This window comes from Natrix helvetica (genome assembly GCF_964273705.1).
Source record: "Natrix helvetica genome assembly, chromosome: 1".
In the NCBI taxonomy this organism is placed as follows: Eukaryota; Metazoa; Chordata; class Lepidosauria; order Squamata; family Natricidae; genus Natrix; species Natrix helvetica.
In genome coordinates, this window is record NC_138548.1 from 168,036,581 (window position 1) to 168,064,511 (window position 27,931).

Genomic DNA, 27,931 nt, shown 5'->3' on the forward strand with positions numbered 1-27,931 from the left:
AGGATAATGATTCCTTACCAAATGGATGCTCAGCCACAACTGGAACTGATTCAACAGGCTTGCTGACACCAAATCGGTTTTCAGAACTGACCCGGAAAGTATATTCCATATATTTAGTGAGATGGGTAACTTTGATCTGTGTACGCTTGACGCTGGAGTTTACAAGCTGCCATGCTGTTGTGCCAGATTCACGTTTTTCAACAATGTAGTTGGTAATATCAGTGCCACCATCATCTTCAGGTTCCTTCCAGGACAAGACGCAGGATTCTGCTGTTACTGATGATATTTCTATGGGGCGTGTAACTGGACCTGGCCTTCCAATAACTATAACTGTGACAGTGAATGTCTTCACACCAGCCGTATTCTCAAGAGTCAAATAATATTTGCCAGAGTCGCCTCTCATGCTGTCCTTAACAATCATTGTAGTTCTATCTTTGGTCGTCTTGATAGTCACTCTATCAGTTTCCTTGAGTCTCATTTCCTCAAGTTTCCAAGTTACTTTTGGAATAGGACGTCCACTAATTGGTATATCAATAGTGAAGGAGCTTCCAGCTTTGCAAGTTATAAGTTGCTTAGTTATTCCACTAAGATCTGCTGTTGGCTCAATCTGTGGCTCTTTAATAATGACAGAGGAGAAAGCTTCTCTTGGCTGACTGTAACCAGCATCATTCTTTGCTCTGACCCTAAATTCATATTCGTTGTTCTCAGTAAGACCTTCTACTGTAAAAGTGAGCTGCTTCGTTTGACCTGCTTCACGCCAAACTTCAGTTCCTTTCTGTTTCATCTCTAATAGATAACTAGTGATACGGCTGCCACCGTCATGATCAGGTTTAAGCCAAGCAAGTACCACAGATGACCTAGTGGTATCAATAATATCTAATCTCTTAGGTGGAGCAGGTTCTTCAGTAGCCACCACTGGTTCTGTTAATTCACATGGTTCACCTACTCCATATTCATTTTGTGCTGCGACACGGTAAAAATAGGGCACTCCTTCTGCAAGATCAGTGATTTTAGCTATTTGGCGGGTACATTTTTCATTAACAACCTGCCAGCTACGGCGGCTTGCTTCTCGCTTCTCCACAACATAATGATGGATTCGTGCACCTCCATCCAGAATTGGAGCATCCCACATTAAAGTGATGGAGCCTCTAGTCACATCCTTAAATGTAATAGGACCTGGTGGCCCGGGGGTATCTAGCACTTTCACTGTGAAAGCAATAGACTTGCTACCACTGTTGTTTTCTACAGTAAACACATATTTTCCAGCATCTGTTCTGTTGCAATTCTCTACCGTTAATGTACTGAATGAATCTGTTGTGTGAATGTTAGCACGTAAGTTGAGATCGGAGTCCGCTTTGGACCATGTAGCAATAGGAACAGGTCTGCCCTTGAAGGCAATAAAGAGACGGACATTTGTCCCTGCTCGGACAATGTGAGTCTGCTTGAAGTTAGCATCAATATCAAGTTCAGGGGAAGAAAGCCTATCCACAGTTTGTACTGAAGCAGCAACTTCACAGCTTTCTCCTTTTCCTGCGGTATTCACAGCACTGACTCGGAATTTATAATGCTCATTTGGTTCTAAGTCAGTCACAGTATACTTGGTTGCGATCAAAGTCTCAGCATTGACTTTATGCCAATCTCCCAAATCAGCTTTGCACATTTCAATGATGTAGCCAATAATTTCCAAGCCGCCATCAAAAACTGGCGTGGTCCATTCTAAGGTGACACTCGTCTTTGATGTATCTATCACCTTGACCACAGTTGGAGGACCTGGTGGGTGAACTGGCTCTCTGCATTTAATCAGCCTTGACACACCACTAGGTGGCCCCACACCAGCCTTGTTTTCTGCCATAACCTGGAACTCATATTCATTGCCCTGAGTTAGCCCTGTGACTCTGTATCTTGTCTCGGAAATGGGTCTCTTGCTAGATACTTTGACCCAGAGAATGCTCTTCTTTTCTCTTCTCTCCAAGATATATTGATCGATGTCACTTCCACCATCTGATTTTGGCCTTGTCCATGTGAGAGTGATGCTGTTCCCTGTTACATTGCTAGGTTCTGGAGTCCCAGGTGCATCAGGAACATCTGTAGAATGAAAACAGAAAATTAGAGAAGGCTTTGGAAAAGGCTAACTAGCATACACACTGGGTTTTTTTCTATTGATAATGAACTTACTGTAATGTGCTTGTGCTACAAAAGGGTCAGATTCCAGAGGCCTGCCAACCCCAAACTTGTTAGCTGCAGAGATTCGGAACTGGTACTCATTGCCTTTTATTAATCTAAGTGCTGTATAGCTGCAGGCTTCACAGTGGTCTTCAATTAGTGCCCAGGATACTCTGCTGGTTTCACGTTTTTCAATTACATAATGAGTAATGGCTGAACAGCCGTCATTAGCCGGAGGTTCCCACCACAGTGTTGCCTTCTCTTCAGTAATATTGGTGAAGCGTATTGGGCCTCCTATTTTCCCTGGAGTATCTGTAAGACAAACATGTAGTTGTTTAAGTGGTGCTTCATTTAGTAGAGAATGCAGAAAATTGATTAATAAAGGTTACTCCGTTCGAGGCAAATAGGTTTAGTTGAAAGAATGCCAAATTACCTTGGACTCTTATGGTTATGTCTTCTTGTCTGGTGCCTGATGAATTCTTGGCTTCCACCCTATATATTCCGCGGTGGTCCCGAGAAGCATCTCTAACAAATATGGAACTATGGCCAATAGCGGTGGTTATTTCAATGCCCAATCGCTTGTCAATCTCTTCTCCGTCTTTAAACCAGGTCACTTGAGGAACTGGCCGGCCTGTGATAAGGGCTTTAAGTCTGATGCTTTCACCTGCTTTGACTGTAAGACCTTCAAAATGCTCAGCACCAAATTCAATAGTGGGTGCGACTAGAAAAGAAAAAGAAATAAATTAATCTTTGCAATGTATCTTCACAATATATCACAATATATCTTCCCCAGAATAAGAGCAGTTTTAACTACATTAATCAATTCCTTTCTATGAACTTGAAACCCATTATAGGTAATCCTTGACTTACAAGTGCAGTTGTCCCCAAAATTTCTGTTGTTAAGCAAGACAGTTGTTAAACTGGTTTTGCTCCATTTTACAACCTTCCTTGCCACCTTGCCACCAACCTTAACAGTCTCCAGTTGTTAAGTGAATCGCTGCAGTTCTTAAGTTAGTTACACGGTTGTTAAGTGGATCTGGCTTCCCCATTGACTTTGCTTGTCAGAAGGTCACAAAAGGAGATCACATAATCCAGGGACACTAGAACTGTCATAAATACATGTCAGTTGCCAAGCGTCTGAATTTTGATCACATGACCATGGGGATGCTGCAATGGTCATAAGTGTGAAAGCTATTATTTTTTTCAGTGCTGTTATAACTTCGAATGGTCACTAAATGAATGGTTGTAAGTTGAGGACTACCCATAATAAAAATGCATAGCATAGGGCAACTATTTTGCAGAGTTAGACCCAAACGTTTCATACTGATTCATTCTGACAGAAAATCTAACATGCTCACAAACCTTTACAAAGATTTGAGTACTATATAATAGAATAAGTATAACCACTCATGCAGTGGTGGGATCCAATTTTTTTTGCTACCGGTTCTGTGGTCGTTGCTTGGCAGGTGTGGCTTGGCTTGGTGGGCGTGGCTTGGTGGGCATGGCAGGGGAAGGATACTGTAAAATCTCCATTCCCTCCCGATCAGCTGAGACTCAGGAAGCAGAGAATAGATGTGGGCGGGGCCAGTCAGAGGTGGTATTTACTGGTTCTCTGAACTACTCAAAATTTCCGCTACCGATTCTCCAGAACTGGTCAGAACCTGCTGAATACCACCTCTGCACTTATGATAACTACTACTACTTATTACCGCTACGTAAGACTTACTAGCATCATCTCGGGTCATGATATAGCCCGAAGACTGAGAAGGAGGGCTGATAGTCCCGACAGCATTTCTTGCGAGGATTCGGAATTCGTATCGGTCTCCTGGGCTAAGTCCTGTAACTGTATATTGGCATTCACTGACATCGGTAAAATTGCATCTGACCCAACGATCTTCAGGTCCTTGCCGTTTCTCAACACTGTAACCTGCAATCTTGCTGCCTCCATCACGCATGGGTGCAGTCCATTTGAGAGTAATTGTCTCTCTTGTCACATCAATATAATCTGGGGTGCCAGGTGGATCTGAATGAAAATAAAATGCATTCACAGTCATCAACAAAACAATTCCTAGCACGGTAGGAACATAGGCATTTTATACTGTATCCAATCACTTACCAACTGGGGAAACTGCCAGATGGAGTTTGCTTGGATCACTAGCAGGGCTTATTCCAGCAGAGTTTTCTGCATATACACGGAACTGATAGTCCAAGCCGTCCATTAGACCAGTGATTCTGTATTCTCTACTAGATATTGATGAAATATTTACTTTCTGCCACAGGATGCTATTTCTTTCTTTCTTCTCCACGTGGTACCCGGTAATTTCTGCCCCTCCGTCATAAAGGGGAGCATCCCAAGATATGGTCATTCCATCAGCTGTTATATTGTAAACCACGGGCTTTCCTGGTGAACCTGGTGGCTTAAACTGATGTTTAGCTATGACCTCTACCGAGTTAAGCGGTGGGCTTACTCCGTATCTATTCTCTGCACGGATTCTGAACTGATATTCTGCATCTTTCACGAGGTTTGGAACTTTGAAGGTTGTCCTTGCTACACTGGAGCAGACCATCTTCCAGTTGGTTTGTGAAGTTTCACGCTTCTCCACACTGTAGCCTGTAATTTCTCCCCCTCCATCATCTTCAGGGGGGTTCCACGAAAGAACCATGCTGTCTGCTCTGATTTCATCTAGCTTGATTGGTCCTTTGGGCTTAGAAGGCGGGCCAAGGGTGATAACTGTGAAAGGGAATGACTTTCTGTGGACGACATTATCAAGAATTAAGGCATATTTGCCACCATTTTCCTTCTTCACATTCTTAATGCTTAATGTTATTTTGTTTTCCGTTTTCTTGAAGCGAACCAGTTCGCTTTCCTTAAGAGGCATGTTGTCTTTTAGCCAGCTCATGCTGGGTATGGGCTTTCCCTTATATGGCAACTCAAGATGGACATTGTAACCTATTCTCACTGTTACCACTCCTCCAGGTATATCAGAAAGATCTGCTTCAGGTGTTATTACGTAATCTTTCACTGTAATTGGCCCAATTGTAACACCATCACTTCTTCCTTTTTCATTCTTAGCTGACACTCTGAAATCCATAACAGAAAGCTCCTTCAGTTTTTCCACTTCGAATTCGCATGCCTTGCTTATGCCGGCATATGACCATTCCATTTCATCCTTTAATCTTTTTTCAATAACATACTCGGATATGATACTACCACCATCAAACTCAGGTTTGGTCCACTGTAAGATGACAGAGGTCTTGGTTGAATCTTTCATGGTTAAATCCCTCACAGGTCCAGGTACTTCTGCAGCTTTCACTGGCTCCAAAGTTTCACACGGTTCACCTAATCCATTTTCGTTTTCGGCGAGAACACGGAAGAAGTAGGGGATCTTCTCTGACAAGTCAGTTATCTTAAAGGATGTATTAGAGCACTTTGCTGTAACGGAAGACCAAGCTCTCTTTGTGGCATCTCTTTTTTCAATGACATAATTTGTAACTTCAGAGCCACCATTTATGAGTGGCGGCTCCCATACCAAAGTCACGGTTCCACGAGAAACATTTTTGAGGTGCAATCTCTGGCACGCAGAGGGAGTGTCGAGCACTTTGACATTCACAAAGGAGGTCTTGGCTTTTCCAACTCCGTTTTCAATCGTAAGGGTGTATTTTCCTGTGTCGTTGCGGGTGACTTGAGGAATGCTAAGAAGAGAAGACGATTCTGTGTTCTGGATGGTGTATCGTTCATCAACGCTAAGATTTTTGTCACCCTTTCTCCATACAACGGTCGGAGGTGGCCTTCCCTTGAATGGGATCATTATCTGCACATCTTGGCCTGCTTTAGCCACAATGGAGGTCTTGAGAGCCACATCCAAGTCGATTTCTGGCTCCTCTGCAGAAAACAACAACAACATCAAATTGTTAACACTGAGGAAAACCCAAAAATACAACCCAAAAATGGGAAAGAATAAAGGAAAAAGATTAAAGTTTTGTACCAAGAATGTCTTTAGCTTGTACAGGTTCTGTCATTTCAATAGGTTCACCTTGTCCGGCATAATTTATAGCAGCTACACGGAAGTAGTAATTGAGTCCTGGCTGAAGATGAGAAATCACATATTCTGTGGTTCTCACTTCTCCTCTTGCACTCACTACAGACCATTCTTCTTCATCAGCTTCTCTCTTTTCTATAGCATAGCTGGTAATTGCACTTCCTCCATCATAAGCTGGCTTAGTCCAGCTAAGGGTGATAGATGTCTTTGTAGTATCCACAACCTTTAGCTTAACAGGGGCCCCAGGCTTTTCTATAAAACAAATAAAAATATAACATGAAACTTCAAAATATTAGCTATTTAACAGGCAAAACAGCAAAACATGAGTGAGGCCTGCCTCCACCTTTTGCCCTTTCAGAAGGGCATTAAAACTGGCTCTGCCAATTGGCTTGGGGTCCTGATGAGTAAATACCGACAGACCTAATCTTGTTAATTTTAAAATTTCAATACTTATGATTTTACTCAGGGGTGGACTTTAAAAATTTCAGCAATGGGTTCTCTGTTCGGTTGCTGGGTGGGGGTGGCCATGGCGGGCGTGGCCAAGTTGGCCTCCTGCACCACAGTGGAGGGGTGGGCATTTTCACTTCCCAGGCTCTGGAGGCTTTCCTTGGGCCTCTGGGAGGGCGAAAACGTCCTCCCCTGGGCTGTGGAGGCCTTCCGGGAGGCCCGTTTTCCCCCTACCCGAGCTTCTGTGCGGTCCCTACAGTTACCTTGCATCCAAAATGGGCCACATGGAGACTCCTGGGAGGGGTGTGATGTGGTGGCAGGGGTGTGTTGTGGTGTGGGGGGCAGGGCCAGGTAGTGGTGGGATTTGGAGATTCTCCTAACCTGCCATAATGTAAGCTACAGGTTCTCCTGAACCTGGGCGAACTTGTAGCCCACCCCTGATTTTACTTATAAACTGTCCAGGATTTTCAATTTATACTATGCAATAAACACATTAAATAAACACATACATTAAATAAAGAAACCAATAAAACCATGTCCTTGTTTTCTATCATGCCATTTCAAGAATGTTTGGTACTTTTAAAACTTTGCTGCTATTTGCATGCCCAGATTCTTACCAATAGGATCGGCAGCTTTGAAAAAGTCGGATGCTTCAGAGAAGGGGCCTTGACCGGCTGCATTCACAGCAGAGACTCTGAACTGGTATTCACTGTTTTCGGTTAGTCCTGTCACTTTCTGTCTGGTGTCCCGAATGGTTTCTTTAACGACTCTGAACCAGCTTAAGCTTTTCTTATCGCGCTTTTCAAGATAATATCCACTTATTTCACTTCCACCATCCACAGTAGGCCTTGTCCAGGTTACAGTCATTGACTGTTTGGTTATCATGTTGACCTCTGGCACACCAGGTTGTCCAGGAGTAACTGTATTTTTATTGAGAGAGAGAGAAAAAAAAATCACATTAGACCAACATAATCAACATTCTTAAAGATGTTCCAGAATACATTTCTTAACTTCTATCTTACCAAATCTGTTTTTAGCTACAACACTATCAGATTCCAGTGGATCGCCAACACCAAACTTGTTTACCGCTCGTATACGGAAAACATATTCGTTTCCTTTTATGACTTTCGTGGTAGTGACATTGCATTCTTCTTGTTTCTCTGAGACCATAGACCATACCACTCGGCTTGTTTCCCGTTTCTCAACAACGTAGTGTGTCACTTTGGCTCCTCCATCATCAGCTGGCGGTTCCCACTGAAGAGAAATCTTTTCAGCTGTAACTGTTCTAAAGTGAACAGGCCCACTTGGAGGTCCTGGCTTATCTGTTGAGCAAATGATATCTATTAATATACAAGAATAACCATGGCTAGAGGAATTTAATAGAGCAATGAAATGTAACACTTTTGAAAGCATACCAAGTATTTGTACTTTAATGGTAGCAGATGCTGAACCCATGGCATTCTTTAATTTCAGTTCATAGCTTCCACTATTGAGACGCGTTGCATCCTTGATCAGTACAGAAGCAAATTCAGTGGTATTTTCAATAGATATCTGGGCACTTGTTTGTACTTCTTTGTCATTTCTAAACCATTCTATTGACGGTATGGGTTTTCCTGAAATCCCAAGTTTGAGCTTAACTGAGGTACCAGCTTTGTATTTGACCACTTCTGTATATTCTGGTGGTACATCTATTTCAGGTGCACCTTAATGAAAGATAAATGGAATAAGAAGGTATTAAGACATTTTGCATTCTAAAAGGCTCACAGAAGAGCAACTAAGTAAGAAGAAATATGCCATTTAATTAAAGTTCTGCACCATCTGATACCCAAAAGAAAATCAAATATAAGTCTACACGATACTGTCATATTAAGAACTCTGAAATGCATATTTTTCCCAGTGATGATAAGTCAAATCCTATAAATAAAAACAAGATAATTTGGGTTTTTTAAAAATACATTTCTTACCATATGTGTCCACGCAAGTGACAGGTCCCAAAACATCTGATGGGTTACTAATTGAACCTGCAGCATTCTTAGCAAAGACACGGAATTCATATTGAGAGCTTTGAGTCAATCCTGATACAGTAAACAGGGTCTCTATGACATTGGTAAAGCTGGCCTTTGCCCATCTTCCGTTTGGAAAATCGCGTTTCTCCACAATGTATCCAGTGATTTTGCTGCCACCATCAAAAGCGGGTTGTGTCCAAGAAAGGCTGACAAACGTCTTGGAAATATCTGTGACTCGAACGTTTCTTGGTGGTTCTGCAATTTGGAAAGCAATTGCATTTGTCATTAACATTTGTATAAGTACCCAATACTAACTGACCAAGAATGGCTTGCACTAAAGTCAACATTAGAAATGCAATGCTGTATTACTGAATACATACCACATGCATCAATTGCAAGAACTGCATCAGATGGGTGACTTGGTTTTCCGATGCCTGCTGCATTTTCAGCGTAAACTCTGAATTCGTAAATTAGCCCAGCAGTAATGGTAGAGGCCTTGAAGTGAGTTGTGCGTATAATCATTTTATTTACTTTCTTCCATAAAATACTGTTTCTGTCCTTCATTTCCAGGTGGTAACCAATGACTGCACTGCCGCCATTAGAAACAGGCTCATGCCATCCAACAGTGATGCTTTCTCGGGTAACATTAGTGATCCATGGTGTTGAAGGTGGCCCAGGTATAGCTGAATAAACAGGAGAGGCAAGTTAGCAAAGTATATGCCTACGTCTGAAAAATTCATACAACCAGAACCAAAAAACGGAGGTACTTACTATAAGGCAGTTTTATAACTACACATGCTGAATCGAGATGATCACTTATGCCGAAGCGATTCTCTGCTTTGATACGGAACTGATACTCTTCTCCGGTGGTTAACTTCATGACCTTAATCATATTTCTAGCAACGGTTGCAGACACCTCAGTCCACACAGCAGTGCTTGTTTCTCTTCTAAGCACAATGTAGTTTGTGACTTGGCTTCCGCCATCGTAATGTGGAGGCTCCCACTTCAGGGCGACTCCTTCTTCAGTGATGTCACTCATCGCAACAGGACCGACTGGGGGACCTGGTCTATCCAGGACAACAATTTTGATGAAGGATTTTGTTGTGCCACTGGAGTTCGCAGCTGTGATGTCATATTTACCAGCATCGGTAGCCACGCTTTCCTTAAGGTTAATAATTACACACTCTGCAGTGGTTTCTGTATTAAACCTCATGGTCGGCCTGAGAGGAATGCCATCTCTGGATAAAGACACCTTTGGCAAGGGTTTTCCCGAAATTGGAATCTCGACCTTTAGATTTGAGCCAGCTCTCACATAAACCGTATGGTTCGGGAAACCTTTCATATCCACTTCAGGCGATTCTGAAAAATGCAATAGTAGCACATTAAAAATATCAAAAATGCCAATGATTCTATTTTCAGTTAAATTCAGACAACTTTATTCTTAGTAATGGAATACATACCCATTTTTTCTTTCACTGTGACAGGAAGAAGAAGCTCTCTAGGATCACTGAGACCAGCTTCGTTTTCAGCAAATACTCTGAAGAAATAATCCATGTTCTCTTTGAGACCTTGGACAATGTGATGGGTCACCTTGACTACAGCACACTTGACCCATTTCTGCTGCCCTTTCTCTAGGGCTTCAACAAGGTAGCCAACAATTTTGCTTCCGCCATCATGCTCGGGTTTTAGCCATACAAGGGATACACTGTCTTTGGTAATGCTCGATACTCCCAGTTTTTCTGGTGGGCTTGGTTTTTCTAAAAAATAGGAAGATAAATTGAGAACAAAAATACGCCAGATGCAAACATATTATTTGTAAGGTACTCTGCAAATAAATATCTTGCATGGATAAGCTCTATAATTGAGTTCCTTACATATATTGAAACTCGACGTATTAGCAAATCCTTAAGACAAACACCTTTCATTGTGGCTTTACATCATTTTATATTGCTACTTTGCATTAAATTTATATTGTTAATATAAGCATTGCAAAATATATTAAAACTCAAGCACGGATGTAAGTCCTTCTAAAATGTACTTCAATAAATCATAAGTGAAGCACATAAAATATTTTTTTCAAAAATATTACTCACCCGTTATTTTAACTCCATCTTTGGTTTCGATGGGAATGCCGACACCAAACTCGTTTTCTCCAGAGACTCTGAAGTAATACATTCCACCTTCTTGTAGATTGGCAACTTTGTAGGAAAGACGATGGCAATTGTTGGTTACAGTGACCCAGGCTTTCTTGCTTGCTTCTCGTTTTTCAATGTAGTAATTCTTCACAGGAGCCCCTCCATCATTCTCTGGAGCTTCCCAAGATAACACAGCAGATTCTTTTGTTACATCTTTTACAATGATATTAGATGGAGGTCCTGGTGAATCCAGGACTTTAACAATTAATGTCAAACTAGCTGTGTTTACAATGTTTTGTAAAGTCAGTGTATACTTTCCAGAATCATTTCGTGTTGCCCTCTCAACAGTCAGCGAGGTGCGGTTATCCGAGGAGTCAATATTTGCTCGTGTGCGGAGATCAGTGTCTGGCTTACTCCATAGCACGTTAGGAATAGGTTTTCCTCTGAAAGGCACAGTCATTGTAAATGATTCACCTGCTTTCACAACTAATGTCTTTCTCATTTCATTATCAATATCAAAAACGGGTTCTTCTTCTCTTTCCTTTGCTACTTGAGGTTCTGAGGCATCACTTGGATCACTAGCGCCAATTTTGTTCACAGATCTTACTCTGAAAACATATTCTGCTCCCGATGTAAGACCCATTACAGTGTATTCTGTTCCTCTTAAGCTTTGAATAGCAGTTGACCAATCAGTTTCACTAGTTAGCTTGTATTCAACAGTGTATCCAATAATAGGACCTCCCCCATCAAACAACGGTTTTGTCCATCCAATTGTTATATGAGATCTTGTATGGTCCATTATCTTGGGCCGAGATGGTGGTGATGGTTGGAAAACTGGATCTTCTGCTTTTATTAGTGGTGAAGGATCACTAGGAAGACTAAGGCCTGCGGCATTTTCTGCATATACTCTATATTCATATTCACATCCTTCCCGAAGGCCTGAAGATTTTATTCTGAGATCATAAACTGGCTTTTTATTTATACGTATCCACCGTAAACTGTTTTTCTCACGCCTCTCAATCACATAACCAGAAATTTCATTTCCTCCATCACTGTCAGGTCTTGCCCAGCAAAGAGTCATGGATTCCTTTGTCACATTGGTAACCTCTAAAGATTTAGGGGGGGTTGGGACAGTGAAAGGATCCAGGGCCTTGACAGCCTCACTTTCTAAGGGCTCACCAACACCATATTTATTTACACCCATCACTCTGAAAATATATTCATTTCCTCTAAGTAGTTTCGCCACTTTGCAGGAAGTTGTTGGGAGTTCTGCTTCACAAAGTGTCCATGCAAGCCTACTGGTCTCACGTTTTTCCACAATATAATAGTCAATCTCTGCCCCTCCATTTTCTTGAGGTGGTCCCCATGACAGATAACATTTCTCAGCAGTCAGGCCTTTGATTTGTAGTGGGGCTGCTGGTGGACCTGGCCTGTCAAGTACTTTGCAGTTAACTGCTAATGATCTTGTTCCAGCAACATTTTGTAATGTCAACACATACTGCCCCGAATCCCGTCGAATGCAGTCTTTAACAGTGATCGTTGTAGCATGATCTGTGGAGACTATTTCGACTCTTGCCTTTTCTTCAATGTCTTTGCCATCCTTTGTCCATGAAACTATTGGCAAGGGTCGTCCTGCAATGTCAGAATTGATTTTTAAAATCTCTCCAGCTTTAATAACAATTTCTCTGAATTTGGCATCCATCATAATTCTTGGAGCTTCTATGTCATCCTTTACAGTAACTGGCCCAGTGGAATCAGAAGGTTCACTAAATTGGTCAGCAGCATTCCTGGCGATAACACGGAATTCGTAGCGCTGGTCTTCAGTAAGCCCGGTCACATCAAAGTAAGTTTCCTGTACATTGGTGAAACTGCACTTCAGCCAACGACCATCTGGAAGCTCTTTCCGCTCAACAATGTAGCCTGTAATCTTAGCACCACCATCATATTCTGGCTTGGTCCATGATAGTGAGACGCATGTCCTTGTAATATTGGTCACTTCGGGTTGGCCAGGTGGATCACATGGATCCCTTGCTGCCACCGGTTCACATGATTTGCTACATTTGCCAATTCCTACAATGTTTTCAGCATACACACGATATTCATACATCAGGCCTTCGTCAAGACCTGTGACCTTCATCTGAGTATCACTTAGAAGGATTTTATTAACTTTAGTCCAAAGGATGCTGCTTCGTTCTTTACGTTCAAGATGATAACCAAGGACTCTGCTACCTCCGTCATTAACTGGTTCCTGCCAACTTACAACCATGAAGGTTTTGGTTGCATGTACAACCCGAGGAGTACCAGGTGGACCAGGTAGATTAAATGGATACTCTGCCACAACAGGGGCAGTTTCAACATAAGTGCTCTTGCCATAGCGATTTTCTGCAGAAACACGGAATTGATATTCTGATCCAGTGGTTAAGCGAAGTATTTTAATTGAAGTTCGTGCAACTGCTGCAGATACTATGCTCCATGTTGTTGTTGTAGTTTCTCTTTTCTCTACAATGTAATTATTAATTTGACAGCCACCATCATATTCAGGGGGTTCCCAAGATATGGATATATTATCCACACTGACATTATCAATATGTAATGAGGTTGGAGGTCCTGGTCTATCAAGAACAATTACATGGATTAAAGCTGTTGTAGAGCCAGCACTGCTTGCAACATTTAATTCATAGTTTCCTACATCTTCTCTAGCAGCTTCTTTGATGACTAGCGATGTGGATGTTTTTGAAGTGTGGACATTCACTCTCGTTGTCTCTCTTAAAGGCATGCCATCCTTTTTCCAGCTGGCAGATGGCACTGGCCTTCCTCTAATGGGTACATCAATCTTAAGATCTTCGCCAGCTTTAACACTGAATGTATTGAAAAGGAGCTCAACAGAAGGCTGGATTTCAATGTCTTTTGCAACCACTGGAACTCCAAGTTGTCTTGGATCACTCTTCCCTTTTTCATTTATAGCACAGACACGGAAAGTATATTCTTCTCCCATACTTAATCCAGATATTGTTGCGTCTAATGTTTTAACTTGGGTACAGGTGCTCCATTTTTCACTCCCTTTAGTTTGCATTTCTACTACATAGCCAGTTATTTTACTGCCACCATCACTCTCTGGTTTCTCCCATTTAATAGTGGCACTGTGACGAGTAACATCAACAAGAGTTACTTTTCCAGGTGGATAGGGTGGTTCAGAAACCTTAACTGGCTCAGATGTTTCTGCTGGCAAACCAATTCCATATTCATTTGCAGCTAAGACCCGGAAGTAGTAGCTGCATCCTTCCTGTAGCTGTTCAATTCTAAAGACATTTTTGTTGCAATTACTTGTGATAGTGGCATACGCTTTTCTGGTTGTTTCACGTTTTTCAATTATATAGTTTGTGATTTTAGCTCCGCCATCAATAAGAGGAGGCTCCCAAGCTAATGTCACTAAATCTTTCTTTACTTCTCTGACGGTCAGATTTACAGGTGCACTTGGTGTATCAAGTACTCTCACATTAACAAATGCTGATTTCTTGCCACTGTTGTTTTCCAAAGTCAGGTTATATTTCCCACTGTCAAATCTATTTACATTGTCAATTACTAACATTGTATAAGAACTGGTTACTTCAATCTGAGCTCTGTCACTCATGGTGCCTTCTGCTTTTTCCCATTTCACTTCTGGCTCTGGCCTTCCTTTAATTGTGACAAACAAACGTAATGTGCCACTAGCACGCACTGTGACAACTTTTCTGAGATCTGCATCAAGTTCTATTTCAGGAGGTTCCATTTTTTCAGCCGCAGCCACACTACCAGGGATAGTGGCTGGTTCCCCAACTCCTTCAGAATTCATAGCGCAGATGCGGAAGTTATACTCGTTATTTTCTTTAAGTTTTGTTACTGTGAATTGTCTTCCTTGTAAACCTGATGGGGATGTACAAGTTGTCCATTCATCAGCCGTAGCTTCCTTAAATTCTACAATATATCCTTTAACAGGAGCACCACCATCATAAGTAGGTTTGCCCCATGCAAGGGACACAGATGATCTGGAGGTATCTGTTACCTTTGGATTGTTTGGCGGGCCTGGTGGATATATTGCCTCACAAGCACGGTAGAAAATTGATGGTTCACTGGGCTCACCAACACCAGCAGCGTTTTCGGCAGAAGCTCTAAATTCATAGAAATGACCATCCGTCAGTCCAGTTACTCTCAATCTTACGTCTGTCAGTCTATTTTTATTGCACTTGGTCCACCTAATGCCATCTTTGTCTCGCTTTTCTAGTATGTAACCTTCAATTTCAGCTCCGCCATTGTCAGTTGGGCGGCACCAAGTTACAATCATAGAATCTTTCGTGATTGCAGAAGCTTCGGGTGTTGAAGGAGGACCTGGAGGCTTATATGGATTGCATGCCAACACAGGTTCGGATTCTAGAGGGTCACCAATTCCATATTTATTAACAGCCATTACACGGAAAATGTATTCATTGCCTGAAAGAAGTTTGGTTACTTTGTGATTCAGAGCTTGAACATCAGATGATACTTGTGTCCATGAAAGCCGGCTTGTCTCTCTCTTTTCTATAATGTAATGCGAAATGCTAGCACCTCCATCTTGTAAAGGTGGTCCCCATGCAAGGTAACATTTTTCTGCTGTCACACCTGTAACTTTCAAAGGGCCTTCTGGGGGTCCAGGTCTGTCAAGCACTTTTACCGTGATTGGTATTGATTTTGTGCCACCAACATTAGTCAGTGTAAGTGTGTAATGGCCTCCATCTAATCTGACACAATCTTTGACTGTGAGAGTTGTTCTTTCAATTGTAGACTTAATTTCCATTCTCGCAATTGCTTCTTCAAATTCTTTTCCATCTTTTGACCACTTAACATCAGGAATAGGTTTTCCGTGGATGTCAGCCTCAAGAGCAAATGTTTCTCCTGCACGAACAACAATGAGATCTTTGTATTTAGGATCCATTGAAGCTCTCGGTGCTTCTATTGCATCTCTAGCAATAATTGGCCCTGTGCTTTCAGAGGGCTCACTTAAGCTGCCAGCTGCATTCCTTGCAATTACTCTGAATTCATATCTTTGGTCTTCTACAAGGCCACTTACTGTAAACTCAGTTTCTATTACATTTGTAAAACTGGCCTTCATCCAACGGCCATCAGGTAGTTCTTTCTTTTCCACAGTGTATCCAGTTATTCTGCTACCACCGTCATATTCAGGTTTCTTCCATTTTAGTGTCACATAATTTCTAGTGATAACAATGGCATCTGGACGGCCTGGTGGATCACAAGCATCCCGAGCAACATACAGTTCAGAACATTTGCTAACCTTGCCTACTCCAACAACGTTTTCAGCGGAAACTCTGAATTCATATTCAAGACCTTCTTCAAGGCCTTCCGTTTTATATTTTGTGTCGTGGATGAGGGTCTTATGTATCTTTGTCCAAAGAATGCTGTTTTTATCTTTACGTTCTAGATGATATCCAAGAACTTTGCTCCCTCCATCGTTAACTGGTTCATGCCATTGTACAATCATGAGGTCTTTGGTGGCTGTAGTGACATAGGGGGTACCTGGTGGCCCTGGCACTTTGTATGGATATTGTACAAGAACTGGCTTAGAATCTAACGCAGCGCTCTTTCCGTATCGATTTTCAGCACTAATTCTAAATTGGTATTCAGTTCCTGTTTTAAGTTTTGTTACTTTAATAGTTGTCCTTGCGACCATTGCTGATACCATTTGCCAAACAGTGGTTGTAGTGTCACGTTTCTCGACAATGTAGTTAGATATCTGACAGCCACCTGTATATGCTGGTGGTTCCCATGAGAGGACTACAAAGTTTGAACTAACTTCATCAAAACGGACGGGACCTTGGGGTGGGCCAGGCTTTTCTAGCACAATGATACTAAGATGCTCTGTGGCTGTGCCTGCGGTGTTGGTTGCTGTGACAGTATATTTTCCAAAATCATCCTTGTTGCTTTCTTTAATAAACAATGTAGTCGAAGATGCTGTATCTTCAACATGTAATCTGGTTGTCTGTTTCAGAGGCTGGCCTTCTTTCTCCCAAGTAATAGTAGGCTTTGGTCGAGCTATAAAGGGAATTTCTACTTTAAGATCTTCTCCAGCTTGTACAGTATATGTATTGAACATCAATTTGAAACTGGGCTGAATTGTCTGATCTTTGGCAATCACAGGAACTGCCAGTGGCTTAGGATCACTTTTGCCTTTTTCATTGTATGCCATGACACGGAACTGATATTCCTGTCCAGAAATTAAACCAGATACAATGGCATTGCAGACTTTGGTTTCGGTAACAACAACCCATTTATCAGATCCTTTTGGTTGCATTTCAACAATGTAGCCCAAAATCCTGCTGCCTCCATCGTGTTCAGGCTTCTCCCACATAAATGATGCACTTCTCTGTGTCACATCAGTGAGTGTCACTTTTCCAGGGGGTAGAGGTGGCTCAGATGCTTTTGAGGCATCGGCAGTTTCCGCCGGACTACCAATTCCAAATTCATTTTCAGCCATGACTCTGAAATAATAAATGCTTCCTTCTGTAAGGTTTTCAACTCTAAAGCTTGTTTTGTTGCACTTGGCACTCACATTTGCATATGCTTTTCGGGTTGACTCACGTTTATCGATGACATAGTTCTTTATCTTTGCCCCACCATCATTAGCCGGAGGTTCCCATGTCAATACAGCACAGTCTTTTCTTATTTCTTTGACAACTAAGTTTTGTGGTGGTCCTGGTGTATCAAGTACTTTAACTGTAACAAATGCAGACTTTGAACCACTGCTATTCTCCAGTTTAAGTATATACTTCCCAGCATCATTTCTATCACAATAATCAATTGATAGCTGCGTGTAATTTAGTCCTTTTTCAATTTGAACTTTATCTGTAAATTCCCCTTCTTCCCGAGACCATGTGATTTCAGGAGTGGGGCGTCCTTTAAATGGTATATTGATCCTGACAGAGTTACCAGCTCTGACGACAATTCCCTTCCTTAATTCTGAGTCTATATCAAGTTCAGGAGCTTCAAGTTTATCTTCTGGTTTAATTGTACCGGGGATTGCTGCAGGCTCACCTACTCCAATTTTGTTGAGAGCACACACCCTTAGCTTGTATTCTTGATGTTCTATGAGTTTTTTGATCTCGAAACGATTAACTCTCAGACCAGTCTGTGGAGTAACCATTGCCCATTCTTCTTCATCAGCTTTGCAGATTTCTACAATATATCCCAGGATTTCACATCCACCATCATAAATAGGTTTACCCCATGCAGCTGTGATTGAATTCTTGGTTGTATCAACAACATGGGCATTAGTGGGTGGACCAGGCTTGAACATAGGATCACATGCTTTCCAGTATGGAGTAACTTGACTTGGCTCACCAATTCCAGCTATATTTTCAGCAGATACTCTAAATTCATATTCATGATCTTCATTTAGTCCTGTGACTCTTAATCGTAAATCTGTAATTCGACGTTTATTACATTTCACCCATCTAATACCAGTTCTATCTCTTTTTTCTACAATGTAGCCAATGATTTCACTGCCACCATCGCTAGCTGGACGATGCCAGGAGACTGTCATAGAATCTTTTGTAACATTGGTAACTTCAAGGTATGTTGGTGGACCAGGAGCAACAAATGGGTTTTTCATAAGTACGGGTGCAGATTCCAAAGGCTCGCCAACTCCATATTTATTAACTGCCATTATGCGGAATATATACTCATTGCCTTCCAGAAGTTTTGTTACCTTTAGCATTGTGGCTACAGCATCAGATGCAACAATTGTCCAAGCAAGACGGCTAGTTTCTCTCTTCTCAATGATGTAGTGGGAAATATCACTGCCACCATCATGGATTGGTGGAGCCCATGCCAAGGAACACTTTTCAGAAGTAACTCCAGAAATCTGAATACTCTCTGGAGGCCCTGGCCTATCTAGTACTTTTACTGTTACAGGTACTGATTTTGTTCCTGCAACATTGGTTGCCTGCAAAATAAACTGTCCACCATCAACACGTATAGCATCTTTCACAGTAATCTGAGCTTTGAAGTCTGGATTCCTTATTTCATACCGAGCAGTATCTTCAAGGACTTTATCTCCTTTCAGCCACATACTAGTAGGAATTGGTTTTCCATGTATGTCAGCTTCAAGTTTGAAAGTTTCACCAGCATTTACAACAATAGTATCTTTGTATTTTGGATCCATGGAAATTCTTGGAAGTTCAACTTCATCTTTTGCTGTGATAGGTCCTGTGCTGTCAGAAGGTTTGCTTACTGCTCCAGCAGCATTCCTTGCGATTACTCTAAATTCATATCGTTGGTCTTCAGTAAGACCTGTCACAGTAAACTGAGTTTCAGTGATATTGGTAAAGCTTGCTTTCATCCAACGACCATCAGGTAAGTCTCGTTTTTCTACTACATAGCCTGTTATTTTGCTGCCACCATCATATTCTGGCTTGGTCCACTGCAGAGTGATGGCACTTCTTGTGACAACAATAGCTTCAGGACAACCTGGTGGGTCACAGGCATCGCGTGCTACATAGCATTCTGAAACTTTGCTTGCTTTGCCTACGCCAACAATATTTTCTGCAGAAACTCTAAATTCATATTCAATGTTTTCTTCAAGATTAGATGTTTTATAATGTGTATCTTGAATAATAGTTTTGTTTACTTTTGTCCACAGAATGCTGTTTCTTTCCTTTCGTTCAAGATGATAACCTAGAATTCTACTTCCACCGTCATTAATGGGTTCGTGCCATTGCACAATCATAGAGTCTTTTGTAGCTATTGTCACAAATGGTGTTCCAGGGGGGCCTGGTTCTTTGTAAGGATATTGAGCAACCACTGGTTCAGATTCCAGGGCAAAGCTCTGCCCATATCTATTTTCTGCAAATATTCTAAATTGATATTCTGAGCCTGTTTTCAGCTTAGTCACTTTCAGAGTAGTTCTTGCAACAGTAGCTGAAACTACTTCCCATGAAGTTGTGGTTGTATCTCTCTTATGAACAATATAATTAGTAACCTGGCAACCACCTGTATATACTGGGGGATTCCATGATATTGTGACACTTTCAGCACTAATATCTTCAAATTTAACTGGGCCTTTAGGAGGATCTGGTTTATCGAGTGTTATAATTTCAATGGATGCAGATTTTTGTCCAACCACATTAGCAACTGCAATTTCATATATTCCATTGTCCTCTTTATTTGTTTCTTTAATATTTAGAACTGTAAGATTAGGTGAATCAATTACATTTACTCTGGTTGTCTGTTTCAATGGAATGCCATCTTTGGTCCAAGAAACAGTAGGCTTAGGTCGACCAAATATTGGTACTTCGATCTTTAGATCATGTCCTACTTGTATACTGTAACTGTGGAATGCTGGTCTGACATCTGGTCCAATAACAAGATCTTTAGCGGTTACTGGTACTGCAAGCGATCGTGGATCACTCCTGCCCTTTTCATTTACAGCCATCACTCTGAAGAGATAATCTTCTCCTTGGGTTAGGTTAGTAATAACGGCTTCAAGAACTTTAACACGTGTGCACTCTGACCATTTATCACTACCCTTCACTTGCATTTCTACAATGTACTGTAAGATTTTACTTCCACCGTCATGTTCAGGCTTTGCCCAGCTCAACGAAACGCTGTTTCTCGTAACATCAACCACGGTTATTTTTCCTGGAGGTTGAGGAACTTCAGCCACCTTAATTGGGTCACTTGTTTCAGCAGGCAGGCCAATTCCAAATTCATTCTCTCCAGAAACTCTGAAATAATAATAACAACCTTCTTGGAGCTGATCAATTTTCCAGGATGTTTTATGGCAGTTTGTTACAACAGCTGCATAGGATTTTCTTGTGGCTTCACGCTTTTCAATAATATAGTTTTTAACTTTAGCTCCACCATCTATCACTGGAGGCTCCCATGAAATTGTAACAGATTCTTTGGTAATTTCCTTGATTTTCAGGTTAACAGGAGGACCTGGAGTATCCAAGACTCTTACACTGACAAAGGCAGATTTTGTTCCACTACTATTTTCCAAAGTAAGAGTGTATTTTCCAGAGTCAAATCTATTCACATTATCGAGAACAAGTGAGGTGAAGCTGCTGGTACTGTCAATAATAGCTGCTTCTCTGATATCCCCATCTACTTTACTCCATTTTACTTCAGGTGTTGGGCGGCCTCTGATAGGAACAAAGAGTCTTAATGAGCAACCAGCTCTTACATTAATCACTTTTCTCAATTCTAAGTCAAGGTCAAGATCTGGAGCTTCCAATTTTTCTTCAACGAGGATGATTCCAGGAACATCAGCATGCTCTCCTACTCCTGCTTTATTAACAGCACAAATTCGGAATTTGTACTCATGTTTTTCCAACAATTTTTCTACTTCCATATTTGTTTTCTTAATTCCAGTGGGTGGTGTACAAATAGACCACTCACCAACACTTACATCACATGCTTCAACAATGTATCCTTGAATTTCAGAGCCACCGTCATAGATTGGTTTGCCCCAAGATAGGAAAACTGAAGATCTTGTAACATCTATCGCTTTGGGATTATTGGGTGGACCTGGTTTATATATAGGGTCACAAGCTTTATAGTAGATAGAAGGTGGACTGGGCTCACTGAGACCAGCTGCATTTTCAGCAGAGACTCTATATTCATAGTCATGATTTTCCAGAAGTCCTGTGACTCGATATCGAACTTCACTGATCAAACGCTTGTTGCATCTTGTCCACCGAATGCCTTCTCTGTCACGTTTTTCTAGCACATAACCCAAAATTTCACTGCCTCCATCAGAAACTGGTCTGTCCCATACAACAATCATAGAATCCTTGGTAACAGCTGAAACCTCTGGAGCCTTTGGTGGAAGTGGTACCACAAAGGGATTTTTCGCGAGTACAGGCTCAGATTCAAGAGGTTCGCCAACCCCATATTTATTGACAGCCATGATACGGAAGATATATTCATTGCCTTCCAAGAGTTTAGCAACTTTGCAACTAAGAGTTTGCACATTGGCATCAACTAAAGTCCAAACTAAGCGACTTGTTTCTCTTCTTTCAACAACGTAATGTGAAATGTCACTGCCTCCATCCTGCAGTGGGGGCTTCCATGATAGCATACATTTTTCAGCAGTTGTCCCTGTTATAACAACAGGCCCTTCAGGGGGGCCAGGTCTGTCAAGGACTTTGACATGAACAGAAGCAGTTTTTTCACCTGCAACATTCTTCACCAACAATATATAATGTCCACTGTCAACACGAACAGCTTCCTTCACGCTTAGGCTTGTGGCAAAGTCCGTGCTTTTTATATCCAAACGTGCGGTGTTTGTTAGTTCCTTGTCACCTTTCAGCCACTGAATAGAAGGCAGGGGTTTGCCATAAACATCAGCGTCAATCTTAAATGATTCAGTAGCATGCACTGTAAGTGTTTCTTTGAACTTGGGATCCATACTTATGCGAGGTGGTTCTACTTCGTCTCTCACTGTGATAGCCCCAGAACTTTCAGAGGGCTCACTGAATACACCTGCTGCATTACGTGCAATCACACGGAACTCGTACCTTTGATTCTCAACCAGGCCAGTTACTGCAAATTGAGTCTCAATGACGTTAGTAAAACTTGCTTTCATCCAGCGGCCTTCCGGTAATTCTTTCTTTTCAACAATGTAGCCCGTGATCTTGCTTCCACCATCATACACTGGTTTCTTCCACTGAAGAGTAACAGAATTTCTTGTGACAATTATGGGTTCTGGGCGGCCGGGAGGATCACAAGGATCATGAGCTGTGTAACATTCTGAACATTTGCTTGCCTTTCCAATGCCAACAATATTTTCTGCATAAACTCTGAATTCATATTCAAGTCCCTCTTCCAGTCCAGTTGTTTTAAATTTAGTGTCAGGAATTGCTGTTTTGTTCAACTTAACCCATAAGATGCTGTTTCTTTCTTTGCGCTCCAAATGATAGCCAATGATTCGGCTGCCACCATCACTGACTGGCTCATTCCAATGCACCATCATAGTATCTCTGGAGACTTCTGGTACATATGGAGTTCCAGGTGGGCCAGGTAGTTTGTATGGATATTGGGCAACCACAGGCTCTGATGTGAGATACGTACTCTTTCCATATCTGTTTTCAGCAGCAATTCTGAATTGATATTCGCTTCCGGTCTTTAATCTACCCACTTTTAGAGTTGTTCGTGCAACAGTTGCCGAAACAATCTGCCAAGCAGTAGTAGACGTATCACGTTTTTCTACAATGTAATTGTTGATGGAACTGCCACCATCATATTTGGGTGGCTCCCAAGAAATGGTAATACTATCTGCAGTTATTTCATCCATCTTCACTGGTCCAGTGGGAGGGCCTGGCTTATCGAGGACAATAATACTAAGTATTTCGGTTGCTTCTCCTGCAGTATTTGTAAGTTTTACCAAATATTGTCCGACATCTTCCTTACATGCTTCCTTTATTGTTAGCACTGTGTTGTTTTCTGTATTTTCTTCATTTACTCTAGTAGTTTGCCTTAGTGGCACATTATCCTTAAGCCATGTTACAGTTGGTTTGGGTCGACCAACAAAAGGAACATCAACCTTTAAGTCTTCACCTGCTAGTACACTGAATGTGGTAAACAAGAGTTTGAATGCTGGAGGTATCACAAGATCTTTTGCAATGACGGGTACACTGAGTTGCCGAGGATCACTGATTCCTTTTTCATTTTGTGCTGAAACACGGAAGGAATATTCTTCTCCTTGGATCAATCCTTTTATAGTAGCTTCAGTAACTTTAACAGTGGCACAAGTGGCCCACCTGTCACTGCCTTTGCTTTGCATTTCTACAATGTAGCCCAAAATTCTGCTTCCTCCATCATGCTCAGGTTTTTCCCAACTCAAAGACACACTGTTCCTTGTCACATCTAATAAGGTTATTTTTCCTGGAGGTAGAGGCCTCTCAGACACTTTAACTGATTCTGATGTTTCAACAGGAAGACCTATTCCATATTCATTTTCAGCTAGAACTCTGAAGTAATAGCTGCAACCTTCTTGTAGCATGTCCACTTTCCAGGTGGTTTTGTGGCAATTGGCTATAACAGTAGAGTATGCCTTTCTTGTTGCTTCACGCTTTTCAACAATATAATTCTTTATTTTAGAGCCACCATCTATGAGGGGAGGTTCCCAGTTGAGCGTGACAGATGACATGGTGATCTCTTTTATTTTCAGATTCTGTGGGGCACCAGGTGTATCAAGGACTCTTACAATTACAAATGCTGATTTGCTACCTGAACTGTTTTCTATAGTCAATATATATTTGCCACTGTCAAATCTATTCACATTTCCCACCGTCAGTAAAGTGTAAGAACTTGTGGATTCAATTGTTGCTTTGTCTAAAGATTCTCCATGTTCTCGGGACCATTTTACTTCAGGTACTGGTCTTCCTTTAATCGGAACAAAAAGTCTCAAAGTACAACAAGCTCGAAGAGTCACAATTTTACGCAGCTCTGCATCCAGTTCAATCTCAGGGGGAAGCATTCTTTCTTCAGCTTTTGGTGTCCCAGGGACAAGAGCAGGCTCACCAATGCCTTCAGAATTCATGGCAAAAATTCTGATTTTATACTCCTGGTTTTCTTTTAGATTAGTGATGGTAAAAGATGTGGCTTTTAATCCTGCTGGTGGTGTTACAATTTTCCATTCATCTTCATCAGGTAATGCTGTTTCAACCATGTATCCAGTAATTTCTGAGCCACCATCATATAAGGGTTTATTCCAAGCAATTGTAATTGATGACTTGCTTGTATCTAAGACACGGGGATTACCAGGTGGACCAGGTTTGAAAAGAGTGTCACAAGCTTTGTAGAATGGGCTACTAGGACTTGGCTCACTTACACCAGCAGCATTTTCAGCTTTTATTCGGTATTCATACTCATGTCCTTCTGTGAGTCCAGAAACTTTGTAACGCAAATCTGTCACAACCCGCTTATTACATTTCATCCAGCGTAAACCAGCTCTGTCACGACGTTCTACAATGTAATTGGTTATAGGACTTCCTCCATCCGAATCGGGATGTCCCCAGCAAACAATCATAGAATCTTTGGTAATAGCTGTAACTTCAGGTGTCTTGGGAGGATCGGGTACTACGTAAGGATTCACTGCTAGGACAGGCTCTGATTCTAGAGCTTCACCAACTCCATACTTATTAACAGCCATTACTCGGAACACATATTCATTGCCTTTCAATAGCTTTGTGACCTTCAGTTTTGTTACAGGAACTTCTGTGGCTACAGACGTCCACGCCAATCTACTTGTTTCACGTTTTTCAACAACATAGTGATCAATACTGGCACCTCCGTCATCTAAAGGTGGGAGCCATGACAGGACACATTTATCTATGGTAACATCAGACACCAACAAAGGTGCCTGTGGGGGACCAGGCCTGTCTAGAACTTTGACATTGAAAATGTGCTTCGCAAAGCCGCCTGGGTTGGATGCTGTAAGTATATATGCACCACCATCCCGTCTTGTGGAGTCCTTATTGGTAAGAACTGTAGAGAAATCTGCTATTTTAATTTCCAATTTTGCTGTATCCTCAAGTTCCTTGTCTTGTTTTGTCCATGTTAGAGTTGGAGGAGGTCGACCTGCAACATCTGCTTCAAGTTTGAAAATTTCACCTGCTTTTACTACTAGAGTGTCTTTGTATTTAGCGTCAACCATTATTCTTGGTGCCTCGATTTCATCTCTGCATGTTATTGCATCAGATGGCTCAGAAGGCTGGCTAACGGCGCCGGCAGCATTTCTAGCGATGACACGGAATTCGTAAGCAGCATCTTCGGTAAGCCCACTCACAGTGAATTCGGTTTCTAGTATATTGCTAAAGTTTGCTTTTAGCCATCGGCCATTTGGAAGATCTCGTTTTTCAACTGTGTAGCCAGTTATCTTAAAGCCTCCGTTGTATTCGGGTTTTGTCCACTTTAGCGCTACTGCATGTCTTGTGATGTTTAGAGGAATTGGCTTTCCAGGAGGATCAATAGGATCGAGAGCAAGGGTTGGCTCAGATGGCTTGCTTGGTTTACTTTTACCTGCCAGGTTTTCAGCAATGACTCTGAATTCATATGCAATGCCATCCATCAGTCCACTTGATTTGAAGGTGTTGCCTGATATTAAGGCTTTGCTGACAGTCTGCCAAAGAATGCTATTCCGCTCTTTTCTTTCAATGTGATATCCCAGAATTGGACTTCCACCATCTGTAAGGGGTTCGTGCCAGCTAATGCTGATTGAATCTTTTGTGACTGCAATGACTTGAGGAGTGCCTGGAGGTCCAGGAACTTTAAAAGGATAGCTAGCAATTACATTCTCTGAACTGATAGCCGGACCTGAGCCGTACCTGTTCTGAGCTTTAACACGGAATTGGTACTCAGTTCCAGTAGTCAGGTGAGCTGCTTTGTAGGTGGTACGTATAACAGTGGTTGCTAACTCAGCCCAAGAGGTACTGTCAGTTTTGCGCATTTCTACAACATAGTTGCTAATTGGAACCCCTCCATCATTTAGTGGAGGCTCCCATGAAAAGGTGACAAAATCAGATGAAACTTCTTCAAATCTAATTGGTCCAGTGGGTGGTCCAGGAACATCATGCACATGAACAGTTAGAACATCACTAACTTCACCAACAATGTTTTTAGCGGAGACTGGATATCTGCCTCTGTCATTTCTCGTGCATTCATTAATGGTCAAAATGGTTGCAGTGGCCGTATTTTCATAGTTGATCCTTTGTGTTTGCTTGAGCAATTGATCTTCCTTTTTCCAGGTAATCGTTGGTCTGGGGCGACCAAGAACAGGAATCTCAACTTTGATATTGTCACCAGCTCTGGCAATTATGGTTTTCTGATAGATACCACGCAAATCAAACTCAGGAAGCATCATTTGTTCCTTAACGACAACCGGCCTGCTTTCTCTTGGATCACTTCTGCCAGCACTGTTAACTGCCATAACTTGGAAAGTATATTCTTCACTTTCAGTTAGATTCTTTACCACACATTCTAATGTTTTCACTGTAGTAATGTGTGTCCACTGAGTTGAACCCTTTTTCTGTGCTTCAATTACATAGCCGGTAATCTTGCTACCACCGTCATGTTCTGGTTTCGGCCAAGCAAGGCTGACTGAGTTCCTTGTGATATTCATAATATTAAGGCTGTCTGGAGGGGATGGCGCTTCTGTTGCTCTTACAGGTTCAGGAGTTTCAGCAGGTTCACCGATTCCAAATTCATTTTCAGCAAATACTCTGAAGTAATATTCACAGCCTTCAGCCAAACCAGGAATCCTAAGGGAACATTTGGAGCATTTGGTTGTGATAGTTGAATACGACTTCCGTGTCGATTCCCGTTTTTCTACTATATAATTTGTTATACGTGAACCTCCATCAATTAGAGGCATGTCCCATTGGAGAGTAATGCTATCTTTAGATATGTCTCGGGGCTTCAGATTTATTGGTGGCCCTGGCGTATCCAAAACTTTTACATTTACAAAGCCAGTCTTTTTGCCAGCAGCATTTTCAAGAGTCATCAGATACTTTCCTGCATCGTATCTATTACATTCTGTGACAATGAGGAGAGTGAATGAATCTGTATTTTCAATATTGGCCCGTGCTTTAAGTGGGATGTCATCTTTGGTCCACGTGATTTCAGGAGTCGGGCGTCCTTTAATAGGAACAAATACCCTAATGCTCAATCCGGCTCTGACCACCAGAGTTTTTCTCAGTTCAGCATCTAATTCAAAATCAGGAGCCACTTCACGTTCTCTGATTTCAATATTTGGAATTAATGCTGGTTCGCCCACGCCAACGGCATTGATAGCGCTTATTCTGAAATTGTATTTGGCTCCTGGGTGGAGATTAGCAACCACAAATTGTGTGATTCTTAGAGCGGTTCCTGTGGTATCTTTCACCCATGTTTCTTCTCCTTCTTTTTGGTGCTCCACAATGTAGCCAATAATATCAAGTCCACCATCATAATGAGGTCTCCCCCATGCTAGGCTAGCGCTTGTTTTTGTTGTATCAGTTACTCGTGGATTTGATGGAGGTCCTGGTGGATCTATAATAATGAAAAAGAAGAAGCTTAGATTGGAAGCACTTTATAGGCAATCGTGCTATTAATGCAATGAGGATGGAAGAAT

General features: G+C 41.7%; 1 protein-coding gene across 1 annotated transcript in view; it reads right to left on the bottom strand.

The window, feature by feature from the left end:
• TTN (titin) overlaps window positions 1–27,931 on the bottom strand; it is a 311,080-nt gene that overhangs the window by 21,174 nt on the left and 261,975 nt on the right. Inside the window, exons 297-310 of the mRNA XM_081956298.1 lie at window positions 10,750–27,849; window positions 10,117–10,413; window positions 9,428–10,015; window positions 9,037–9,339; window positions 8,615–8,911; window positions 8,066–8,353; window positions 7,673–7,972; window positions 7,268–7,570; window positions 6,150–6,455; window positions 4,280–6,046; window positions 3,890–4,186; window positions 2,597–2,884; window positions 2,176–2,475; window positions 19–2,085 (exon numbers count right to left, since the gene is read on the bottom strand). Of these exons, the coding sequence (XP_081812424.1) occupies window positions 19–2,085; window positions 2,176–2,475; window positions 2,597–2,884; window positions 3,890–4,186; window positions 4,280–6,046; window positions 6,150–6,455; window positions 7,268–7,570; window positions 7,673–7,972; window positions 8,066–8,353; window positions 8,615–8,911; window positions 9,037–9,339; window positions 9,428–10,015; window positions 10,117–10,413; window positions 10,750–27,849 (24,501 nt within the window). The remainder of the gene's footprint in view (window positions 1–18; window positions 2,086–2,175; window positions 2,476–2,596; window positions 2,885–3,889; window positions 4,187–4,279; window positions 6,047–6,149; window positions 6,456–7,267; window positions 7,571–7,672; window positions 7,973–8,065; window positions 8,354–8,614; window positions 8,912–9,036; window positions 9,340–9,427; window positions 10,016–10,116; window positions 10,414–10,749; window positions 27,850–27,931) is intronic.